Raw genomic sequence first — 21,057 nt, 5'->3', positions numbered from 1 at the left:
ACCAACGTTTTCTGCCTATACTTATTCCAAATCCAAGCCCAAACCAGCCTGTGGTTCTTACCACTTGGGGGAAAAAATGACAGGAACCAACATCAAAGAAAAATGGAGAGAGAAAATAGTGTCTATGCCTATGGTTCTCCCACCAGGGGTCTTTCCAGGCCACCTGGCTTGCCAGATGGGAGGTGAAAAGCCAGCCTGGAAGAGAAAAGCAGGACAGCAGTGTCAGCTTCCTGATCAAAAGGAGGGAAGCAGAGGGGGCGCAGGGCGTGGCTTATAAACTCAGCCCCAGCCCCTGCTCAGCAGCAGGAGCACAAGCAATGCTCCCAGTGAGTGGCACTCCTATTTATGGAGGCAGTGAGGTGACCTACACGTCCTCAGAGGTGGGGCAGGGTGGGAAAGGTAAGGAGTGGGTGAAGCATGAGCTCAGTCTTGAACTCCCCCAAAGCCAAACATGCATACAGCTCTTCCATGATCCGTGTGTGTGAACACACCCTTTGCTTACACGCACACACAGAGATGAAGTATATATCCTCTTGATTATGAACAAATATTATTGATATTTCATGATATATAGATCTAAAATATTTCTGATCAATTTTATAAAGGGATCTAAGATAGTCTGTAAATAATCTTCCTTTGAATCTATATTCTGTTGCTGCATTTTGTAGCTGAAATATCAACTAGTAGTAACCAAGAAATAATATTCATAAGCAGACAGAATCCAGCCAGTTTCACCATAAATTATACATCCATATGGCCATCCACCCAGAGCACTCACAATAAATTTTTACTGCTGGAGATGCTTTCAAGTCCTCAGCCCGCCATACCACATTACACCTAAAGCGCACGCTGCACAACGCCTAAGCCCCACACCAATGTGCCTCCAAATCAGCCATGGCCTCTGCCCATGCTTTTAACCTGCCCCACAAGAATCAGAGTGATGCAAACCAGCAGGGGAGCCAGCCTCCAGCTCACCCTAGCTCTAACCTTCCCCTAGCAAACTACAAATAGTAACCCCTGGGTAGACCTGGTCTGATCAGCCCCAATCTCAACTAATTCTAGCTGACTCAGGTCTTGGCCATCTGCCTGTAGCATGGAAGGCGACATGGAAGAGTAAGTGAGTTCACTGACAGCGAAGAAGTTGGTGAAACAGGCTAATTCCCTAAATTATCAAAACATTACTAACATATAGGTATAGCCTGACTATGAAGAACAGAGGAAGCTGTCCTACCTCACCAGTAATCAAAGAAATGCAATATGAAACAATAAAATGCTACTTTCTACTTATTAACCTAAAGATTTCTTTTTTGCAACAGTGGGCTCTGACGGACATTCTTACATACTGCCAAGGGCACAATCCTCCTGTAAAATAAGGAACAATGTGATTTAAGAATCTCCACAATAGACAACTCAGAATTTCAACTCTATATTTCCTAAAGAAATACTTGTGACTATTTTCTTACTGATTTTAATAACTGATATGTTCTAAGAACTACTTCCTTCTCATCAAAAAGTAAAAGATTTATGTAAAAAAAAAAAAATGTTTGCTGTCGGCAGACCATCCAGAAGTCAGGATAGTACCATAACATGATGGCCAAAGAGTTTCTGTGACAAAAACCACTCAACACAGTATAAAATGAAAATCTCATAACGCAAGCCTGTATATTCAGTTCAACCCCAATTATACTAAAACACACATGGGGAGGGAGGGACCAAGAAAATAGTATATCAAACAAAGAACTTACACATTTCAATTTTCTTCTTACAAGTTGTACATATTTTCTGTCTTCTACAATAATTTGGATATTACTCTTATCAAAGCAGATGCTATCTCATAATGAATTTTAGCAAAAGAAACCAGACACAAAATAATGTATACTTAATGCAAATCAAAATCACTTCACACCCACTAGCATAACTATGATAAAAGAGACAACAACAAGTGTTGACAAGGACGTGGAAAAACTGCAATTCTCATAGATCACTGTGGAAATGCAAAATGGGGCAGCTGCTATGGGAAAGAGTTGGGCAGTTGCTCAGAAAGTTAAACATGGATCTACCATAATACCCAGCAATTCCACTCCTAGGTACATACCCAACAGAAATGAAAACATATGTCCACACAAAAATTGGTGCATAAATGTTCACAGCAGCATTATTCATAATGGCAAAAAAAAGTGAAAACAATTCAAATGCCCATCAATGGCTGAATGGATAAACAAAATGTGGTATACTTGTGGAATATTATTCAGACACTAAAAGGAATAAAGTCTATCACTGCAAACATCATGCTAAGTGAAATGCACTAGATGAAAAGGACATGTGTTGCATGATTCCATTTATATGAAAGTCCAGAATAGGTAAAGCCAAAAAAAAAAAAAGAAAAAAGTAGGTTAGTGGATACATAGGGTTTGGAAGTTGCGGGAAATTAGGAATGACTGAAAATGGGTACGGGGTTCTTTTAGGGGTGTTAAGTTAAAAAAAAATTAACTTCAAAAAGGAAAAACACTAAAGTTTCTTAATTCTCAGGTATTAACTCAGTTATTCAGTATAAGCTGAAGTTGATTCTATTTACTGGTTATGTAACTAGAAGCAGATTAGAAGCTGCTCCCTGGGAAAGTGAGTATGTAAACATAGCTATCAAACCATCTATCAAGAAAAAAAGTTAAAAATTTTAAAGACTTAGACAGTCAAATAAGTATTTACCCTTAGAGGTAACATATAAAAGACTTATTTCCCCACAAGCCAGACAGAATGTGTTATTACTCTTATTCAAAAAGATGACACAAAGACAACACAGAATACAGCATACTGAGAAGTACCCTCTTGGGGGACAGATGTCCCAGTGAGTCCCGCGGCATTGTGACACCAGTCCTTCAAACACAGGACACAATAAGGGTCAAGACTAGAGCATACAGGCATCAAAGGTGAACTATAAAACAATCAGAGCCCCAAGGCCAGATCCAGAGGAGATTTTGAAGTGGAACAGGTTTCTCTTCAGCACTTAACTACTGGGGGCTTCTGCAGGATTCTCAGCCTCTTTCTCCTAGAGGGGTCCCTTTCCTGTGCCCCAGGCTTGCTCTTACAGACTGCATTGGTGTGGGGGTGGGTTGGCTAGTTCATTTTTTTCTGCTCAAATGTCCCCATCACTCAGATGTGGTTGTTCAACACCACGGCCTGTCAGGCTGGTATTATATGGCCATGACGAGGGAAATAAGGAAACAGGCTCAGCCCAAGATCTCAGCTGCACCAGGATCCTGACCAGATTCAAAAGTCATGAGCTCTCAGGTTTTCAAAAAGGAAGGAGCAGTCCTGACTCGGCCGCCCCTCGCACTCTCCTGTGATGCTGACAGCTGCAGTCTGAGCCACTGGAGTATCAGCAGTAAGGGGATGGGGGGGCAGTTACAACAGCCTAACCAGTTGCCTGGTATCACAAAGGAGCCTCCAAGGGAAACAACCAAGAGGTCTCCCAAACCTTTCCTCCCACTGGATATAAGATAAAAAGCTGCCAGTGCTCCTCTTTCTCTCCTGAATGCAGACAGGTGAAATTATTTTCCTTCTTCCTCTCTTCCCATCTCCATTTAAATCACTACCTAGTAGGTATTTTCCATGAGCGGTTGTTTTTAAAGTAATTTGGCTTTTCTTTAGCCATCCTTGTCTATTATAACTTCCATGAAACAAAGACCGTAAAATGAAAGAGATTTACCAAATTTTCCCTACACTGTTAAAAAGGGCTCACTTTAGGGTAAGATTAAAGAACATTCCAGTATGCATCCAGCTGTAGAAAGCTATGGCCCTCAATAAAGAAAAGGCTGAATTTCCCTTTCTACAGTGTAAAAACTGAGCGTCCTTTTCTACCCTCATCACTACTCAAAGTAAAGCAGATGCAGAGGTTAGATGCCTGCTCATGCATTCACTCAGAACATGCAGCAAAGTCAGGACTAGTTATTATGGGGAATAAAGAGAATCACAGAATTAAAGGTCTGTTGAAATGCCTCTGTTCTTCATCTGCAAAACAGAAATAACGTGTATATCTAACTACCTTACAATGTTGTAAGGAATAAATAAAACCTACCATGCGAGACATGGTAGCTGTAGGAACACTTGCTAGCTGTAGGAAAAAAACAAGATGGAGAAAATTATGCTTAGCGTGCTACTGCTCATTTAAATAAGAGGGGAAATAAGAATATGCACACAACACAAAATACAAACACATACTTGGTTATGTTAAAACAATGAAAAAATAAATCATAAAATTTAGGGAGAAAAGGAGTGGGATGTGAGATCAGAGACAGAAACTAGACTTCTTTGAATAGATTGTTTTGTGGATCTAACTTCAGGTCATAAATTTTTTTTTTACACAATTATGCAACAAAATTAAATTTCAAAAAGCAATCCTTCAAAATTCACAAACAACAAATTTAGTTATATATCTAAGTAGGGAAAAGAGCACTTTCAAGATTGTAATTTGTTTTATACATAGTCCCAGTAGAAATGTCCTATACACACACTTCCAAAAAAATATTAATAAATCTCAAATCTTTTTCAAATGCCCACACTGTTGTTGATGATATTGATGGTATTATTTGGAGGCTTGTTGAGTACATTATGGGGGTACTGCAAATGCGACTTTACACTGGTGTTAAGAAGAGGGTTTTCAGCATGGGAAAAAGAAAATAAAGATGTAAGATTAATGAGGTTAAATAAAATTCTAAAATGGAATTATCAATATGAATTCATGATTCTGTCTCCAAAAGAAATTACACATTTCCTAGCTCTCTCTACTTGAAACACAGAAACCACATATGAGCCCAGGCTGTGGTCTCACTACTACTGGCCCCCAAAGGGAACCAGAGATCCTTAAAGAAACACCTGATCCAAGAAATGTGGAAGATGAGCCTGTAGTATCTTAACTTCCTTGCATTCCAGTTTGATGTCACAGACCACTGGTATCATATCAAAAGGACTTTGGGATCTGCTGGTCATAAAGGTGCAATCTGAGCATCAGTGAGGTTAATGAATGTAATGGACTGAAACACACCGAGTATGCATTACAATCCATGAGTGCCTACGGTTACAACAACAACAAAATCATTAGACGTACTTGGAAAACAAGTAATTATTTTGAAAACTGGAAAATAAAGGGGAACGAAATCTTACTTTTCTTCTCTAAATTTACTTTGGGGTAACAAAATAATTGAGGGAAGCAAGAGTCTCATAGAATGTTCTGGTGAATAAGTGAAGAGATGTTAAAATTTTAACACCACCATTTTTTGACTCTTAATGATTTAATGGGTCATGGAATAAGCTCTGACCACTAACTTTACAAGGATACAACCAAACATTAGGGCTTCCTCATGGAAGTCTGCACAATACCCACAAACTAGTTTCACCCAAAAAAGACAGGTGTTTAAAAAAGACTCACTCCTGACTCTCAGTCAGTCTCTAGAGCTGATTGCCATTTTACAGGAAATAAGGGACAGAGAGCAGAGTAACTGAAACTTCAAAGACACGTACACTGGGCAAAATCAGACTAAGGAAGCCCCACAGCAGTGCTCCTCAAAGCACCACCCAGGCAGGTGTCCATCTGTGAGCTCGCCGCCGCCAGCCCACAGCAATGCAGACACAGAAGCTGAAAGCAGGCATTTGGGAACACGGGGAACAAATTAACAGTAAGGTTAATTGATGGAACCATTTTTTTAATGGGGCTAGTTTTATGTTTGCCTTTTTGATTTCATTTTTCTGCGGCCTAAGAAATTTTTTTAAGCCTTTTTTCCTTTTTTTTTTAAAGATTTATTTTTACACAAGAGCTGGGGTACAGGCCGGAAGCACGGGAGGGTGAGAGGATTCACCAGAGACAGAGCGGGGAGCAGAACAGGCAGACTGACTGAAATACACTGCTGAGGGGAGCAGCGGGCGCAACTGGAGAGGTCTGCCAAGCCATGTGGGAATCTCCCTGGCCGAGAATCGAACCGGCACTACAGAGGCTGCGGACAGCTTCACAGTGCTGCATTCAACCTGCTGCGCCACCGGGGAAGTCCTCAACCTAAGAAATTTATACCACATCTTGCATACAAAAGAAAAAGGCAATTTTTGAGAAGAGAAATACAGTAATACAGTAATTAAGAAGATTCATCTGGCAACAATAAGAACTGCCAACTGGAAGAGACCATTTAGAAACGGGGGAGGGTACCTGGGTGGCCAGAGACCTAGAACAAGCACCTACCACTTCTTGAATACTTACTATGTGCAAGTTTCTATGATATACCCTCACAAATGTCTTTCCATTGAATGCTCAACATAGTCATGCAAGGCTGGAGTTATGGCTCTTCAACTAGCACAGAATTCCACTGTCCTAATTTTAAAAGTCGAATAACAATGCCTCTTTTGTAGGGTTGCTGCAAAGATCAAACAAACCAAAAAACATACATATATATAAATGTACTTTATAAATGATCTGGCTCCACACAGTAAATGGTATTTTCATTATTATGATTAGCCTTGTTTCTTAAATCTTCTGAGAATCAGACAGTTCTGACTTGCTCTCAGAGATCAGAATACCAAGAGCTAAAATAAAGAAAACAAAAAACTTTACTGAGCTGGTGATGAGCTTTCAAAGGCCCCTGACAGTAGAAGCAGATACCAACAAAGGCACTTGCACTTCCTGACCCGGCCTATGAAACCTTCCACAGCGTGAACTGTTTGTTTGTGGACACACTGTTTGCTGCCATCCAAGCTCAACAACTGGAGGGAAGCAGCAACAGATGTTCGGTGACTGGCCAATTCCTCTAGGAACTGCCACAGTCCATGGCACAGAACAATGATTTCTAAATGGAGCAAGATCACAATCAAACGAAAGGCAAGATATCCCGATGTGCTCCACTCCAAAAATGTTGTTTGTGAAACATAAAAGGTCATTTGAGGAACAGCCAATGAATGATTAATTAGCAGAGCAAACAAGAATACTTTTGAAGGAAGAAGCAACAGAGGACAGAACTTTGAATTACTCGGTTTTCAATGATTTCTTTTCCACTATTATATATAAAGGGGTTTTTTGTGGAAACTATGAGGTCATTGTTTTCCAGGGTCTTTACTATAGGAAACAGCTGTGGGGAGCTACACAAACAGAGAACACTACCCTATTTAGTAGGCCCTCATTGTGACGAGCGTGTAGATGGGGACAGGAAAAATCCATCCAGCCACACACTAGTAACAAAACAAAAGTGGCAGAGTCAAACTAAAAACTTTAAGCCACACAAAAGGAGTTGGGATACAAATCAGGACAAGCATCTGCGCTGCTCCGTCTGCATCTCGACACGAGCTATTTTTGTGCTGGAAAAAGACTGGACCAGCCAGCTCCTTTCTATGTGGGTCACCAAAACTTGAACGATTCACTTTGCACAATGCCTGACAAATCGGGAGGCATTTAACAAATACAACTATAAAAAGCTTCTGTTGGGGGCCTCCCCAGTGGAGCAGTGGTTGAGCGCTGGGTTGCGAAGCTGCCTGCAGCCTCTGCAGCATCGGTTCGATCCCCGGCTGCTCCCCGGCCACCGGAGGAGGGTCCCGCATGGCGCACAGACCTCTCCTGCCGCCCGCTGCTCCCCTCAGCAGTGTACTTCGGTCCTTCTGCCTGCTCTGCTCCCCGCTCTGGCTCTGGTGAATTCTCTCACCCTCCCACGCTTCTGACTGTGCCCAGTGCTTGTATAAATAAATAAAATAAAATAAAATAAATCTTTAAAAAAAAAAAAAAAAAAAAGCTTCTGTTGGACTCTCACGTTCAGCTACTACACGACCTGTCTGAAACCACACTTGTCCATCCGCCTCCGGAGCTGCTCTCCACTCTGCGCTTCCAGTCTTGAAGGGCGTCAATCCAAGACACCCTGTTTCAAAAGCTCAAAAGTTATTTTCATCTCTTTCTTACTCACCCTTCACACATCCATGAGGCTGCCAAACGCTGTCAACTGCTTCAGATAATACATTTTCTAGATGTTCAAAAGTTTGAGGGAAGGAGCAAGAGAATCAAAGGAAAAAAAGTCATCCTGAATCCACCGCAACCCACTCTGGGTTCCATGACTCGCCATAATATCACCCAACTCTGCTTAAACTTGTACATGGATAAAAACACTATTCTGTGAGGTAGCTCAACCCATTCTCAGATAACTTGCTCAAAAAATTCTATATACTGAGGCCCATCAACCCCTTTGCCAGCTTCTTCCTTCCTCGCTAAGCTTAAAATCCAAGAGTGCTCCCAGACCTCAAGCCAGATCTGACCCAAGTCCACAACTGCACAGGCCCATTACCAGCTCGTTCACATCTGTAACTGGGGCTGGTCTGGTGCTGTCCTCGCTGGCAGTATCTTCATGAAGGATTAACCAAGACATTGTTGGTTAATGTCCTACACAGTGACCAAGCAAGTGAATCAGACAGACTTGTCCAAAAAGTCCATGGTTAAAATAATACTCACTTGTAAAAGAATAAATGGTTGTCCCTAAGATCAAGTAACAAGACAACAAAGCCCACTTCGCTACAAGAATTGAAAATGGGGACACGAACAGACACAGCTATACACCTATGCTCACAGCAACATTATTCACAATTGCCAAAAATCAGAAACCCAGGTTTCTGCCAAAAGATGAATGGAGAAACAAAATGTGGTATACATATACATAAAAAATATTAACTCAGTCACAAAAGCAGTTAAATTCTGATGTTTACTACAACATGGTGAATCTTGAAAACATGCTAAGTGAAATAAGTCAAGCACAAAAGGATTTTACGTATTGTATATTTCTATCTATATGGGGTACCTAAAATGGGCAAATTCAGAGACAGGAAGTAGAGGTTGCCATGGACTAGAGGGCAGCTGTTGCTCAATGCAGAGTTTCTACTTGGGATGATGAAAAAGCTCCAGGGGTGGTAGTAGTGATGGCTGCACATTATGATGTACTTACTAAGAGTAAGTTTTACTCAAAAGTAGTTAAAATGGGGCCTCCCTCGTGGCCTATGGGTTAAGTCTCAGGGCTAACTCTGACAGCCTGAATTTGATCCCCAGCCAGGGAGCTAACCCACACAGAGGGCAGCAGACGTCTCCTGTCTTGCCCACTGCTCCCCTCAGCAGTGTATTTCAGTCAGTCTGCCTGTTCTGCTCCCCACTCTGTCTCTGATGAACCCTCTCACACCCGCACCTCTGGCCTACACCCCAGTTCTACACAAGAATAAATAAAATCTTTAATAAAAAAAAATAGTTAAAATGATAAACTGCACGTTACTTTTCTCACAATAAAAAGAATGGGGGGCCTCTCTGGTGGTGCAAGGGGTTGAGACACAGCCTATGGGGTGATCTGCAGCCTCTGCAGCACGAGTTCGATCCCCGGCTGGCCAGGGAGCAACCCACATGGCACAGCAGACCTCTCCTGACTCGCCCATTGCTTCCCTCTGCAGTGTATTTCAGTCATTCTGCTGTTCTGTTTCCCACTCTGTCTCTGGTGAATCCTCTCACCCTCCCGCACATCTGGCCTGTACCCCAGTTCTTGTATGCATAAATGAATGTTTAAAAAAAATGGGAAAAAATACTGCATGAGCAGAAAAATGAATATAAAGTGACATTAACAAATTTAAATCATAAAGCCCAATTCATTAACAAATGGTTTTAAGCATTCATGACACACCATTCATTGGGCTGGATGAAGTTTATAATTAAACTAGCAACACTGTAATTTCTGGCTCTTGAAGAGTAATATTACAACACATATAGGAAGTCACCAGCTTTTGATGCTCTGAGGACAAGTCTGAAAAGTTATCCTAAATAAACAACATGACAAAACAAAGTTATAGACATGATTCATGTTCATTAGAGTTTAAAAAAAAGGGGGGGGCAAGATGCCCAATAAGTAGCTGAAATGCGTAAATTATTATTCGGCAAAATACGATGCCATATGAATCACTAAACATTACACAGTATTAAAGGGACTATTTGGAAGCACAAAAGTGCTTTATACGTTGAATGGAAAAAAGTCGCAAGCTAAAATGGGCTCGCCAGGATGACAGCCACTATGAAAAACACGTATGCATGTGGTCAAGAAACACAAAAATGTAATGTATGATGCCAGACGGAACACTGGGACTGACTCCACCAACAACTGAACACTTTGGCCAAGCTGCGACAATGGAAGGAATTGGAGTAATTGGTAGTACCCCTCCAGCATTCAACCGTGCAGCTCCTGGGGCTGAATTTGCCCCAAACGTCACTGATACTAATAAAATTGCAGTGTCTAGTTTCCCAAAAGCTTTAAAAGGACCCTCACTTTAAGGCAACATGTAAGAATATGAATGTTATCACACGGCCCTGAGTTCAAGTCAAAGCCTGCCCCACCAATGTGTAAAGAACCAAACTGGGTCAAACTAAAATAACAGACGTAGTGCTAGTTTATGTTGCTGGTCGGAAAAATAATTTTAAAAACCTCAGAAGGGTTTTATAACAAAGTCTAAGCAAATGTCTATTGAATATTTCTCTCCCTGAGTTACCATGGGAGCTCATGTTACCAATAAAAACTCAAATAGAATTTGGCATCTGAAAAGTAACAAGTTGCCTCGGCACCCTCAATGGGACCAGTCTCACAGAGGCTAAGAGATACTCTGTTCTCCCTGAGCTGAGTTCTGTCCCTGGTCCTTCCTCATCACCACCTCACCCCTCCTCAACTCCCCAGTCCCTGAGTGATCACTCTTGCAGAAACAGAACACACCACAAGCCCCCACAGGATGCTCTTCCCTAACGTGGCACCCAAGGACTCCAAGGCCAAGCTGCCCAAAGCATCGCTTGGTGACCACTGCCCCATCCCACTCACCCCAACCACTACTCTACCCTTCTGGTACCGCCACTCTAGACCTGGGAAGTTTCTGAATAAGTTCCAAGCTTTACACCTGATGGGTTTTCTGCCCTAAAAAGCGTTCCCACCTCTCCCCCATCCACCGAGGAGTCCCACCAAATCATCAAGACACAGACCTGTGGTCACCTCTTCAGTCCCCTGACAGCCCCCATAGCTCCCCCAGGTGATCATGGCCCTGGGTTTGCACAGGTTTTTGGCCTTCACCATCCCGGCACGCATCTGCACAGCGTTTCATTACCCACCCGTCTTCCCCTGTCTAGACCCTGAATTCCGTGAAGCTATGAGCCATCTCACTCGCCGTCCTCTCCCCAGCACCTGCAACACGGGACCAGCACGGGACATGTGCTCAGTAACTCTGTGGACTTAATAAAACCTTACCATGTCTAGAAAACACCAACCTGAATATGACTCTTTCTGGGTACACAGTGACATATCCGCACTCTGCGCTACTCAAGGCTACGGGCAGGCAGGCACACTGCAGAGTAAAACAGGTGTCCCGGCTCTGCCTTCCTGACTCTCCTCCTACCTCTCCAAAGGCCCCTTCGACAAGCCCTCTCCCTCCTCCCAGCCTCGTATATTTAGTTTCTTCCAAAGGCCCTGCCCTTGAGCTTCTGACCTTTACCCACTTGTACTCCTGGTTTCAATGATCACTTCCAAGCAGCTGAATCCAAATCTACACAGCCAGCCCAAAATTACATGTATTACAACTCTCTGTTAGGGCCCCCTTTCTTAGACACCCTGTGGCCCCCAGCCCCACACGGGCAAGTTGAATGCATGATCTTCTCTGGCACCGGGTTCCACGAACCACCTCCTATTCTAACAGCCCTACTGCTATCAGCTATCCCCACCACTTACCCATCACCCGGTCTGAGACCCCAGCCTCTCCTATCCCTCCCACTCCATCCTTCCTCTACTGCCCCTCGCTTCATACCTGAGAGTGCTCTCTCCCTACATTTGCCTCCTCCCTCCACCCGATTCGTGTTTGCTCACCATCAGGCCCAATTTTCTAAAATACCCTTTTCATCAAATCAGAATCTGCACAGCTCAAGAAGCTTCAACTAAATCACTGATTGCAGCCCGAAGGCTAAACTGTTGTGACAGACTTACAAGGCCACCCATAATTTGCCCCCTCTCATTCCCTGTATTTATTTATTTCCCCTTTTCTCCAAATCAGTGGTTCTCAACCAGCGGTAATTTTGGCCCCAGGGGGTACTTGGCAATGTCTAGAGCATTTCCAATGTCAAGACTGGGGTGGGGACCACAGTATCTGGTGGCCAGAGGGGAGGGACACTGCTAAACATGCTTCCGCGCCAAGATGGCCCCTCACACAAAGAACATCCATGCAAAATGTTGGTAGTGCCAGGGCTGAGCCACTCTGCTCCAAACCAAGCCCACACAGCAGTCAGCCCCGCAGCCTCCCTGGCCCTAGGCCATGTGTCATCTCTGCCTTTGCTCAGAATATTTCCCCAATGACCTACAACTCTCTTCCCCTTAACTACCCGGGCATTATCATCTTCCAATCCAATGCCACGTCATATCCCATGGCTTTAGACACCATCTGTGGGCTGATGACTCCCAAATCTATAAACTTAAACTCAGGATCAAAGATGGCGAGGATAAGGTGGAAAAGAGAGAATACCGGGTCCCAGTCCCAATTCTCTGAACTGCACAATCCCTTACGCAGCTGCCCGCTCAGCCTGGACACCTCGTGAGTGTGCCATGTAACACACCTGAAATTAAACTTCTCATCTCCTGCTGCCCTGAAAGCTACTGTTCCCCAAATTAAGTATAAAGCACCAGGAATCACTCAGCTGCTCAAGACAAAGTCCTAGCAGTTGCTCTGGAAGCGCCCTCTGCCCCAGTATCTTCCCCTCAAGTCAAGCCACTGGCGAATCCTGCGCCTCTACCTCCGGCTGCACCTCACATCCATCCACCTCATCTCTGTCCACCACCACTCCCGCCTCCCAACTGCTCTCTCTGCTTCATTCTCTCAGCAGCCGGCATTCAGAAGGATCATTTCACAGTTGAAAGAGATCAGGCCAGAACTCTGCTTAACATACAACTGACCTCTAATAGCGCCACTGCCCTCAGATAAAAGCTAAGCCCCTGGTCCTGGCCCTTTCCCCTGCCCCATCTGATCCAGCTCTGTCAGCTGCAAACAAAATCTATCAACCTGCCAAATGTACCCCCCCAGCCCTTACCCACTGCATAGATTTTATGCCCCCCCCCATCTGACCACACCCATTATTCTCTCTTTTCTACCTTACCCTCTCCATCGTTGATCCTAGGTTTAAATTTCATACTTATCAGTGTTTATTTGTTAACGTCTATCTCTCCTATGACAACAAAAGTCCCCTGAAGGAAGGAACCATGCGGCCTTGTACCACTTTTGGAGTACAAGTGGTTTATTGCCATACAACCAATGGCTAGTTCATCACAGGAGCTCCACACATCGCAGAAGCAAAATGCTGACAGTGATGAACGCATCTTCTATTTACACCTCAGCTCGCGTGACCTCACCCGTCTCTGAACCTTCCAAGGCAGTACAGTTTAAAAGAGCTTCCCTGTAAACAGGTAAGTTCTCTAAGGGCAAGAACCTTATCCTATAATCTTTGTACTTAATCCTCTATTCCCAATCCCTCCCCTAAACACAGTAATTGCCCAGCAAATGTGGTTTAGTTCAGCAAACATGTAGCTCCATAATTGTTCTATTTGTTTTTATTCCCAACTAGTTCTCTTAGGAAATGTCTTGTGCTTTTCTGAATACCCCTTACCAGCTAATAAGAAGCTGTATACATCCGCTCAACATTTACTGGAAAGAGAGGCATACATTTACAGAGTGGAGATAGGCATATCTAAAGTAGACAAAACTGTCTTAAGTAAAAGAAAATAATTCTAAATTTGAAAAATGAAGAAAAAAGACAGACACTAGTAAGAGGGAACACATGCCAGGGCTAAGCCCTGCCAGGCACATGAGAGGCAGAGAATCTGTCCTATACAACCTTTTGCCAGGCAATCTGGTCAGGTCTATCAATATTTTAAATGCACCTTCTCTTTGATGCAGCAATACCATTGCTAAAAGACTCATCCTTTAGAAAAGGAGACGATATGTGTTGAACCATTAGCTACAATGGTTAAAGACTTTATACAACCATCAAAATCCATCAAGAGACTTCTATACAACTGTTAAAATAACATGATTTGGGGAGCCTTCCTGGTGGCACAGGGGTTAAAGACAGCGATCGCCAGCCACTGCAGCATGAGTTCGATCCCTGGCCAGGGAGCAGCCCACATGGCGTAGCAGACCTCTCCTGTCTTGCCCCCTGCTCCCCTCAGCAGTGTATTTCAGTAGATCCACCTGTTCTGCTCCCTACCCTGTCTCTGGTGAATCTTCTCATCCCCCCATCTCTGCCCTGCACCCCAGCTCTTGTATGCATAAATAAATCTTTAAAAAATGAGTTGGCCCTGCATGCAGCAACAAATACAAAGAAAGCTATGCTACTCACAACATCTTTTAAAGTCTGGGGCAAGGGGACAGGGGAACTATGAGCCCAACAACAGAGAGATATATACAGGTTTATGTGCATTTAAATGATCCAAAGGGGTTATTTTTTTTTAGGAAGCGGTCCCTAAGTATGAGGAGCAGCAGCACACATGAGGCGAGCTGTGGATGGCCTTATTTTTCACTGCAATTTAGCACCACAATCCTAGAGGGAAAAATGCAACCTGTTTTAGCATGTCCGCCCAGCCTGTTTTATGTTAAGACCTGCTGTTTCAGTGGCTGTACTGATAAGGTGACCACAGAGGCAGGACTCCATGTACACCAGCAGCCAGGGGTGACCAAGAGGGCAAGTCAGATCTCCTCCAGTGCTGTTCCCTTGGCCTCTAAACAGCAGGTAAACCTTGTCCCCTCATCCAGAAAGGCTGGGCACTACCCAAAGCACACCAAGTCTCCTTCCATGCCCCAAAGCCCATGATTCTACCACTTCCTTTCTCCTTCAGAGGTCTGGAACTTCACTAAACTGACAGCATTTGACAGACAAGGGAACTGATCAGGAGGGGACATACGTTCTATTTTATAAAACTGTCACAAATCTCAATGTGAACAATACACTTTTCCTTTTTTTCCTACTTTTCAAATGAACTCAAAGGGCACTCTGAAGTCAAAGTACTTCTTGGAAACCAATGTGAAATATCAATTTACTTAGCAGTTCCCTACCTTTCCTACAAGAGAAACTCATCTCAATGGTCTGCTGCAAAAAATACAAGTCCCTTAACATGAGTCCATGAAAAAATCAGGTGTGAAACACAACCCACCTAAGCCCCTGATTGCTACCTTGCTAATCTGCCTGCCACTACTCATTTATACATGTTTATTCCCTTTGTGATCCCACGACTCCCACCAACAAGGCACCAAAGTTCAGGAGATAAAATATGGAAGACAAAATCCTCTTCATCGATTTCTTTTTGTTTTACTGCAAATTTGGAAGGAGTCCCACAGTCCTTTTATCAGTAGCTCACTCTGTTCTAGTTCTTCTTTGAGAGCATGGAACTGTAAAACTTATCCTTATTACTTAAAAGATAATCATCCATCTCTTACTGCAAAAAGCAACTGAGTACTAGAAATCAGAGGGCATCTGTAAGCTAGAGCAGGCCAGCATATTACTGAAGGCAATAAACTGATTTCCTCTTAAGACAGCATATTAAAAGTCAAGTTTCAAAATGAATTATTTACTTATTCTCATGATTTTAAGAAAATAACTCAAGGGTTCTACCAAAGAAATCAAGTTTTACTCTAGGGCTGTTGCAAAGAAAGATAGAAGAAAAAGTAACAAAGTAACTGCTCTCAAGCCAGAAGTAAGAAGAAACTGTTAAGGAGACCCAAAACATTCTTCCAGTAGTTTCTCAAACTCAGCACTAAATTCATGAAGGGGAGCTGTCCCTTCAAGTTACATGACATTTAGCGCCATCCCTGGAGCCCCCACCAAGATGTGAGTAGTACCCCACCCAGTTGTGAAAACCAAGTATGTCTCCAGACTTCACCAAACTTCCCAAGGAATGAGGGGGTGGCGACGTTTGTTAAAAGGCCATGATCAAAAAACATGGCTCCGAGAGCAAGAGGCAAAAAGCCTGCATTAAAAGAGAAAGGATGTAGGTGGCAGTGGCTGAATTTTCTCAAGCACAACAAGCTTGGGCCCGTCAACCCATCTTATTCCAGGAAATGAAAATCCAATCTTAACAACAATCTAACTCATCCAAAACTCAAAGTCCATATATCTGGCAAGTTCCTGAAGTTCAACTCAATGTGGTTAGAAAGCAAGAAAGAAGTCTAGTTGAAAAACTAACAAAGAAAAATCATTAGTCACTTAAGGAAGTTTTAAGGCGATAAAAGCACAGATATATTAAGTGCTTTTGAGACCTCAAAGCAAATCATCTCAAGATGGCAAATTGGTTTTGTCTCCTCTGCCAACCCCAGTCAACTGGTAATAGCCCTCAGGAGCTCCTAACTGAGCAGATTCTGCAGCTGAATGTAAGCTCAAAGAATAGCTGCATCAAATATACTGATAGACACAGGTGCGGGACATGGCAACACACCTCAAATGCACTTTCTTTCTGTTGAACTTTATGTTCAAAATAATCAAATTTGGCTACAACAAAACATTTAAAAAAACAAATCCCCCACAGTGCCACCAGGCTTACCTAAATGGGGGGGGGGGGGGGGTAGGGGGGAGAAAGGTTAAGAAGGAAAGAAATCTGATGCCATCACTCCCCTACTTTAAACATTAGCTCTGGATTCTCAACTTCCAGAGGATCAAGCCCAGCCCTTCCCAAAGCAGAACCCACAAAGCCCATCCCAATCCAGTTACAATAGACTTCCTCCAGGCGTTCTGCTCTCCCACAGTTCTCCATGGTGTAACAAGCCACCAAATGTTTCTGATTCCCCCAAAACTACATGTCCTTTGATGCAACTTCCACCACTTCTCTGCCTGGCGATCTCCAGCCTTTGAACACTGCTGTGTGTGATGCTTTCTTTATTTGTTCCTGGAGCCTGAGACTACAGGGGTGGTCCTTGGACCAACAGCACTGGCATCATCTAGGAATATATTAAAAATGTAGTCTCTCGCCCCACCCCAGGTTTACCAAAGGTAAAAAGATGTCAAGGTGAATTTTGTGCACAGTAAAATGTGAGAAGGAACTTTCCAGTTTCCATGAGACCCAGCTCTTCGCAGGCAGATGGTGTCCTCCCCAAATGGAAGTGCCTGGCACATACATGGTGAGGCACTTTGGGGGGCTAAGTGGTAATAAGGCAAGAAAACCCAAATACTTTATCCCACCATCCAGTTCCTATGCAGCCAGGAGTGGCATAATGATAGGGTTATAGTGAATGAGATGTCCGAAGCCTGCCAAGGGAGCTTCCCTAATAATTTCCTGCCTCAACTGGGTAGAATGCTGGGAGATAAGAAACATTAATGACAAAAAACTAGTAACAGCTAACACAACTTGACAGGAACACAGAAATGGTCTAGCTAGTTGTTGGGGCCCATCAAGTCACCATTGCACCTGAGAAAGGAGTAACCTGCAGACTTAGAGTGTAAGCTAAATCAACACATTTGGTGCTTAAGGCATCATTATTAGGACTTCCTCTTGCCTGTGCTGGATTCATTCCTAAGTAAACTTTCAATACACTGGAAGTGAATGAATGAAGGCACCGTGAATTCTAAAGGTTCAGAAGATTGAATTATTTTTTAAAGTAAGGCTTCTAAGAACCTATTCCACTTGGTCAAACGAAGTGGAACTTTTAGGTCAAACTACCTACACGTCAATCTCTGTATTTCTAGAATTTAAAAAATGGGGCCTCTAAGAATCTGTTCAACTTTGCCAAAGCAGGCTTATAAATCAGTCTTTGCATTTCTAGAATTATTGACCCATTTCTGTTCACAGCTTCTTAATGGATAAAAAAGTGAATGCAACCTTTAAACAAGCAATAGAAATGTTGGTATGCAAAGATGCTATGGAAATTGATTTTTCACATTTTAGAAAAGAGGAGAAAACCAAACTGAAAACACTGGGCTCTGACCTTGGAAAGTTTACAACGGCCGTGGCTATTACAGGAAAGACTCTCAGTAGCCAGTGAGTTGCCAGTCTCCACTTTCTTTGAGGTCTTTGACATGAATTGCATTTTTCTTCCAGTCCTTATCCCAGGCAAGTACTTCCATTCAAAGTTCCAAGACCAAAGAGCAACCACTGTTTTTCTTTTTTAGAAAAACAGGACAGAATGGCATAAATAAATTAATAAATAAATAAAATCTATTAAAAGGCAAGGACTACACCCTGGCCGTGTTGTTCCCTGAGCAGAAAGCAGGTCCTCAACCAAGTACTGGCTCCTCACCCAGAATATCATTTTATATTTTAGTCAAATCATTGATTTTTACATAAACAGATATATTTTAGAAAAAAAGTTCACAGCACCAATGGAAGTTGATACCATTTGCCATAAATAGAAGACAAATGTAAAAACAAACCAAATGAAAACATAATCTTATTAAATCCTAGCTACTGTTGCCTCCCTAAGTCTCTGAAGTCAGAGCTTGTTCTCCTTGTTGAAGAAGGGAGGGAAAAAAAAGGTGGGGGAGTGAGCAAGAGGTGTTGAGGACAGCCTACTCCCCACCCCAGACTTTCCGCTGTGCATGGTGGGAAAAGAAAGAGAGTGGAGAGGAATTTACTTTCTCTTTGTAGGATTTCATTCCATTTCATACCAGATTCATCTCCACTCCTCATTCTCTCTCAAATCACCTTCCTCCTTTGCTTAAGAGCCCAAATCCTCAGTGCAATCTACATGGCCTCCCATCACCACTCAGCTCTTCGCACAGGCCACCCCACGCACCTCACTTCCCCCACCTCCCCTCTATACTTTCAGTTTCACCAGCAAAACAGAAGATGACGATTTGTCGAAATAAATATTTCTAATCAATGATGTACAGAAATGAATATTTGTACTCAATGGATGACAGCAAATGCTAATTTTGAACTCCAGTTAAGTTAAACATTAGGCCACCCAAAAAAAAAAGAACTCCATTCTTCTCATTAGACCTGTATTACAAAAATATTACACCCAATTATTATGTTTTTCTTTTAATCAATGAAATGCTGTAGGAATTTTTCTCTTGTTATGTTAAGTACCAACATAATATCCTTGATTTTGCATCTGCATCAGCAAAGCCTAAAATACTTACCTTACTCTCTGACCCTCTTCTGAAAGTTTGCCCAGCCCAGAGCGACAGCGCTCCTCAAGTGTACAAGGCTCTTTCCACCTCCCAACTTTCTTCCTTCCCTTGTCCTGGGACCAGTTTCACCCTGAGCTCCCCAAGGCCAGCTCTTTCTAAAAAGCCACCTCTTCAAGAGGTGTCCCTAATCCTGCTCCCTCCCCTATATAAGGCAGCCAGCCAGCTCAGCAATCACAACCAGGTTTGACTTGCTTCAAACTACCATCTGATATTATCTCGGTAATTTTTAGTCTTTAATAATAAAAATAATAGCAAATAGACAATTCAAGCCTTTTATATATGAGACTGAGCCCTAAAAAAGTGTCAATCTGTCAACCATAAATGGTGAAAAATTAGTAATTTAAGAGTTCAACCCAACCTATCAACTTGTCCGCAGCTCACAACCACCTTAAGTTCCAGATGAGAAACTGGCACAAAGAGGTTGAGTAAGTTGCTGAGGGTCACACTACTAGAACAGTACGAGTAAGCAGCAGGTCTATAGGCTCTACACGCCCACTCCCAAGTATCTAAGTGCCATGAAGGCAGGGCGTCTTGTTCATTGTCACAGCCCTCCCTGGTGCCCGACACGGCAACTGGCATCACAGCACGTTCTTATGATGGATGGATGAAAGGATGCATGGATGGCCTCCCTGACAATCGGTGGCATGCGTGCATGCATGCACGCATGCATGCACGAATGCATGAATGGATCTCCCTTACCATCAGTGCCATGTATCCCAGACCCCAATGAATGGATGGATCTCCCTTACCATCAGTGCCATGTATCCCAGACCCCAATGAATGGATGGATCTCCCTTACCATCAGTGCCATGTATCCCAGACCCCAATGAATGGATGGATCTCCCTTACCATCAGTGCCATGTATCCCAGACCCGGACGCAAACCTCTGTGGCCAACCAAGGCAGAGATCCGGGTCAAGACCCGCGGCAGTGGGTGCCGGGCCCTCCCCGCGGATCGGCGCCACGCGGCTCACCTTGAAGTCGCGGCTGTGCTGCGGGGTGTACTCCAGGGTCCAGAGGGCCCGCACCAGGTGCGCCAGCTGCTCGGTGACCTCGCCCTGGCCCTGCGCGCCGCGGCCCGCGGGCTGCTCGGGGTCGGGCGAGGGCTCGGGCCGCCCCGCCCGGTACTGGCCGAGCGCCAGGTACTCGGCGAAGAGCTCGGTGTTGCTGAGGCACTGCAGCGTGGCGTTCATGAAGCACGTGTTGCCGTGGTTCCGGAGCCCCGCCACCCCGGGCACCGGCTCGGCGGCGCAGGCGGGCGGCGCGGGCGCGGCGGGCGGCGGCGGGCAGGGCGGCGGCGCGGGCGCGGCGGCCGGCCCGGGCGGGAAGCAGCTGCGGAGGCCGCCGCGGTCCGGGGCGGCGCCCTCGGAGCTCAGGTGCGAGAGCGTGGACAGCGTCTTGAGGACGCGGCTCATGAAGCTGCCCACCGAGCGCGCGGACGAGGGCGAGGCGGGCGCGGCCGGCCCGGGCCCCCCGGGGCCCCCCGCGCCGCCGCCGCCCGCGCGGCCGCTCCGGAACAGCCGCTTGCTGAAGGAGCGCTTCTCCTTCCCGCCCGCCGCCGCCGGCGGCCCGGGCCCGGGCGCCGTTACCTTGGACATGGCGGCGGCCGCCGACGCTCATCACCGCGCCCGCCCGCCCGGCCCGCGGCCCAGCCCCGGCGGCCGCCGCATCCCGCCCGCCCGCCGCGCCTCCCCCGGCCGGGCCCGACGCCCGCGCACCTCAGAGCGCCGCCGAGCGAGCCCGCGAGCAGCGGCCGGCGGGGCGTGCGGATGCGCGCGCGACCCGCCCAGCTGGGCCGCTCACGTGACCCGCCTCCCGGCGCCGCCCGCCCCGCGCTGAAGCCGCCGCGGCCGCCATGTTGACTGCGGGCGCGAGGCCGCCGCT

The 21,057-nt window shown here is 44.9% G+C and overlaps 1 protein-coding gene across 2 annotated transcripts in view; it reads right to left on the bottom strand.

Moving 5' to 3' along the window:
• Positions 1–20,771, bottom strand: part of USP31 (ubiquitin specific peptidase 31) — a gene marked incomplete at both ends in the record, with an annotated part of 68,128 nt that extends 47,357 nt beyond the window's left edge. For both annotated transcript variants that reach the window (XM_084249623.1, XM_084249624.1), the window contains one exon: positions 20,148–20,771. In XM_084249623.1, the coding sequence (XP_084105749.1) occupies positions 20,148–20,771 (624 nt within the window). The remainder of the gene's footprint in view (positions 1–20,147) is intronic.
• Positions 20,772–21,057: the final 286 nt, after the last annotated feature.

The sequence above is a fragment of the Talpa europaea genome (assembly GCF_964194135.1).
Source record: "Talpa europaea genome assembly, chromosome: 12".
Classification (NCBI taxonomy): Eukaryota; Metazoa; Chordata; class Mammalia; order Eulipotyphla; family Talpidae; genus Talpa; species Talpa europaea.
The sequence above is the reverse complement of the archived record's forward strand: the minus strand, read 5'-3'. Positions and strand labels throughout refer to the sequence as shown.